Source organism: Solanum tuberosum, unplaced genomic scaffold (genome assembly GCF_000226075.1).
Source record: "Solanum tuberosum cultivar DM 1-3 516 R44 unplaced genomic scaffold, SolTub_3.0 scf00255, whole genome shotgun sequence".
NCBI lineage: Eukaryota > Viridiplantae > Streptophyta > Magnoliopsida > Solanales > Solanaceae > Solanum > Solanum tuberosum.
Window position 1 is genome coordinate 824,372 of NW_006239184.1, and position 4,577 is coordinate 828,948.

Consider the following 4,577-nt stretch of genomic DNA (forward strand, 5'->3'; position numbering starts at 1 on the left):
AATATATATATATATATATATATATATATACGTACCTGTCCTTTAATTTGGCATGTGTCAAATAGTTGCTCCAACGGGGAACTTGTCTGTGCATTAATATTTATAATTTCAAATTAATAAGCTAATCATAGGTAATATTTGTTACTTAAGATAATAAAAACTTACCTCCTTAAAGATTTCAGGAATATAAGATGAAGATTTGGAGGGAATCTGTGAATTCTGCAAATTTACAAATACTATCAAAATAGGAACAGGAAAGTAAGGGTGGCTCAAGGGGGCAACAATTTTCATAATGGATATTATAATTTTATTTTTGTTTTAAAAATATTGATATTTGTAAAAATGAGTACAACATCTTTATATTATTATATAAAATAAGAAAGAAAGTATATATAGAAATATTTTAGAATTTTAAATTAAATTAATCAAATTTCATATTAATACACATTTTAAATTACAGTTAATGCAAAAAGAAAGAAAAAACAATTACCGGTTCTTTTAAGTGCACATCAAACACACTCGGCCGACGTTTCTTCTTCTCAATTGATGCCATTCTAATGAAATATTTTTGAGCATGGCTAGCTACTTGTGTTGGAGTTCTGGAAGGTACATAATGTTTGGATATTCCTCTCCAATCGCCTTTTCCAAGCTTTTCTAATCCAATTAAGAAATAACGATGTTCTTCTTCAGTCCAAGATGTTCCTGAAAAAAATTATATAGAATACTGATTCACACAAAATAGAATAATTGATCTATTTGACATGAATAATCAAAAATAAAAATCAAAATAACCAAAACATGAACAAAATATACGAGAAAATAGAACAATAAGAACTTCAATTACACATAACACCTAACATGTATAGTTAGTTAGTTATGTACTAGCATAAGATTATCTATTTTTGGTTTTACCGTGTGGTATTAATATTGGAGCCCAATTAAATTTAGATTTGCGCCGATATCAATATTGAAGTCTGATAATTGAAGTCTGATAAAATTCAAGCGCTACCTAAAGACTCGAAGTATACTTAGTTATATGCACAAGCATAAGATCATTACTATGTATATATGTTACTCGTGGATATAAAATATATTAATTTTTTTATGAGATCGTGCTAATAATAGAATTGAAATAGTATTGAGTTAATTGTAGCATTATTTTTAGGTATAAAATTTTTATGTGACTATAATAAAGACTGTTTTAGTATAGTTATATTAAAATATCAAATATCACTATTTCGATATTATTATATAAACTTAAATTTTATTATTCTAACTTTATTATTACTATAATTTTTTCATTGAAAATTTATATTGTTTAAATTCACATGTTAGCATATATCCTATCTTATCCTCATTTATCCTACCTCTCCCACATTGTATCCACATATATCCTACCTCTCCCACATTGTATCCACATATATCCTACCTCTCCCACATTGTATCCACATATATCCTACCTCTCCCACATTGTATCCACATATATCCTACCTCTCCCACATTGTATCCACATATATCCTACCTCTCCCACATTGTATCCACATATATCCTACCTCTCCCACATTGTATCCACATATATCCTACCTCTCCCACATTGTATCCACATATATCCTACCTCTCCCACATTGTATCCACATATATCCTACCTCTCCCACATTGTATCCACATATATCCTACCTCTCCCACATTGTATCCACATATATCCTACCTCTCCCACATTGTATCCACATATATCCTACCTCTCCCACATTGTATCCACATATATCCTACCTCTCCCACATTGTATCCACATATATCCTACCTCTCCCACATTGTATCCACATATATCCTACCTCTCCCACATTGTATCCACATATATCCTACCTCTCCCACATTGTATCCACATATATCCTACCTCTCCCACATTGTATCCACATATATCCTACCTCTCCCACATTGTATCCACATATATCCTACCTCTCCCACATTGTATCCACATATATCCTACCTCTCCCACATTGTATCCACATATATCCTACCTCTCCCACATTGTATCCACATATATCCTACCTCTCCCACATTGTATCCACATATATCCTACCTCTCCCACATTGTATCCACATATATCCTACCTCTCCCACATTGTATCCACATATATCCTACCTCTCCCACATTGTATCCACATATATCCTACCTCTCCCACATTGTATCCACATATATCCTACCTCTCCCACATTGTATCCACATATATCCTACCTCTCCCACATTGTATCCACATATATCCTACCTCTCCCACATTGTATATGCGTATTGGTCAGTTTAGTTTTGAAGTTTATCAGTTTAGCTTATTGATTATCGGTTTGTAGAGATGCTAAATCGTTATAGAACCATTAAGATATTTACTTATCGGTTTATTGGTTTTTGATAGTTATCGGTTTGGTTATCGGTTTAACCGTTAAGATTTAACACAAAAAAAAACATTGAAAATCACTTAGAAACAAGGTGACAAGCCAAATGAACCATGCACATGAGTTCACAAGTTACATCTTGCTCAAAAGGCAAACACTTTTACATTGTAGAATAACCAAGTGTCTGAGACAACCAAAAATAAAAGAACGAAACCAAACTCTAAGTCAAGGGTTTTATATACAAAATGGTATAAATATAATTATTTAATTTACTATCGGGTTATCGATTAACACATAACCCGATAACAAAAAAATCAAAACCGTTATCAAAATACTAATAAACCAATAACTTTTTTTCGATTCCGATTATCAGTTTCGATTCGATTTTGAACGGCCCTAGACTTATAACTATTCAATTTATATATATTGACCAAAAGAAAAGAAAGTTTAAAGCCAAACTTTAGAGATAGTACTGAATTAGATTATACAACATAAGATTGTGAAGATTGACTAACCCAACCCTTTTTTTGTGTGTGTGAATGATCAATTTACCCATCGGAAGTTAATAACAACAAGTAACCTAATTCAATTGTGAAGATTGACTAACCCTTTTTTCTATGTCTGATGGAAAGAATTGGCCCATCGGAAAGATATCCCGACTCAACACCGCCGTTATGATCATAATTCGCGGCGGCATGTTCTAGATTTCCCAGACTTTTGCTCCTCCTTATAGATTCATAATCTCCCATCTTCATCTTTGTATCAACAAAGCTATGACGATTTTTATTATTACTAGTAATATTATCGTCGATTCGAACCCCAAACAATTTAATTCCTTTCGAATTACATGTTCTCGAATTATGTCCATTGTGTCCACAATGTGAACACTTCCTTGCATCTTTCGCCATACTCACCATTTTTTTTTCTACGTCTTATGTTTTTTTTTTCATTTACAAAAAAAACATAGTAGACGAGGTTTTCTCGAATTCTTGGCAATACAAGAGGATATAAAACTAGAGAAAGTGCATATTTATAGGTTACACCACTGATTTTGCCGTGTAAGTTATTAACTTTGACTTTTCACAAAAAATAATTTGTACCCTTACCTTTTTATTTTCTTTACATATATAAGTAGTATTCTATTTAGCATAAATAGATTTTTCGTTCTTTTATTATTTAAACTTCTTTAGGAGTTTCATAATTATCATTCTATCGGATATATACATGTAACCAAATCCTATAGGATACTGCTGAAGTAAAACTCCTTATTTATCATAGTTAGTTAAAAAAAATTGCCGACTTTTAGTTTTAGTCCGTAATCCAAGTTTTATAATCTAGTTTAAAGTTTTTTGAATCTTGGTTTAAGATATATTTAGAAAATATATTACTAATTGTGTTAACACAATCAAGAAGAAACATGCATGTAAGGAAAATTTGTAATTTAGGTTAGGGAAATAAAAGGAAAAAAATCTATGCTAAATATATTTATATATGGATAATCGTGGACTCTGTTGAAATAAAGAATTATTAATACATTTTTAAGTGTTACTTGCGTATGAAGAAAGAAATTACTACTTACCTTATATTGTTTAAATATTCTTGATGGCAAACTAGTAATTTTTAGTTTTTTTTTTTTTTAACCATGTTTGTATTAAATAAGGTTAAGATTGGAATCGGAACATGATTAATGGATAAAAAATTAGAAGGCATAGCGTCATCCATAAAAATATCGATCATCCTATGTTAGGTAATTATTAGGATGGTAATACATAACCTAAATAAATTCAAACTAATTATTACAAAAATTTGTTTGTTTGTCATTATATAATTATAATTCGTAGTGTTATGTTTAATGGCACGAGTGTAGTTATATTTAATAGATATATATTATTTGAAAACACACAGAAATCTTTTCCCCAAAATTCAAATCCAGAACGTCTAATAAAAATATTTTTGTCAATTGAATCAAGTCATAGTTCGAATGTCTAAAAGAAATTTACTGGTAAATTGAAGGGATTGTCAATATATTATAGTAAAAGTTAATTTTCAAAAGATAAATATCTTTTTTAGAAAATAAATAATCGTATCTTTAAATAAATTATAATTTAACTTGAATTAATTAATAAAATTCAAATAATAAATTAAATCTTTTGCCAATTCGTGAGGATATAACGTGAAATTCATGATCCC

At 30.0% G+C, this 4,577-nt stretch overlaps 1 protein-coding gene across 1 annotated transcript in view; it reads right to left on the reverse strand.

Moving 5' to 3' along the window:
- LOC107062713 (transcription factor MYB1R1-like) overlaps positions 1-3,295 on the reverse strand; it is a 4,672-nt gene extending 1,377 nt beyond the window's left edge. The window contains exons 1-4 of the mRNA XM_015313671.1: positions 2,995-3,295; positions 491-702; positions 166-219; positions 36-86 (exon numbers count right to left, since the gene is read on the reverse strand). Coding sequence (XP_015169157.1) covers positions 36-86; positions 166-219; positions 491-702; positions 2,995-3,295 — 618 coding nt within the window. The remainder of the gene's footprint in view (positions 1-35; positions 87-165; positions 220-490; positions 703-2,994) is intronic.
- Positions 3,296-4,577: the final 1,282 nt, after the last annotated feature.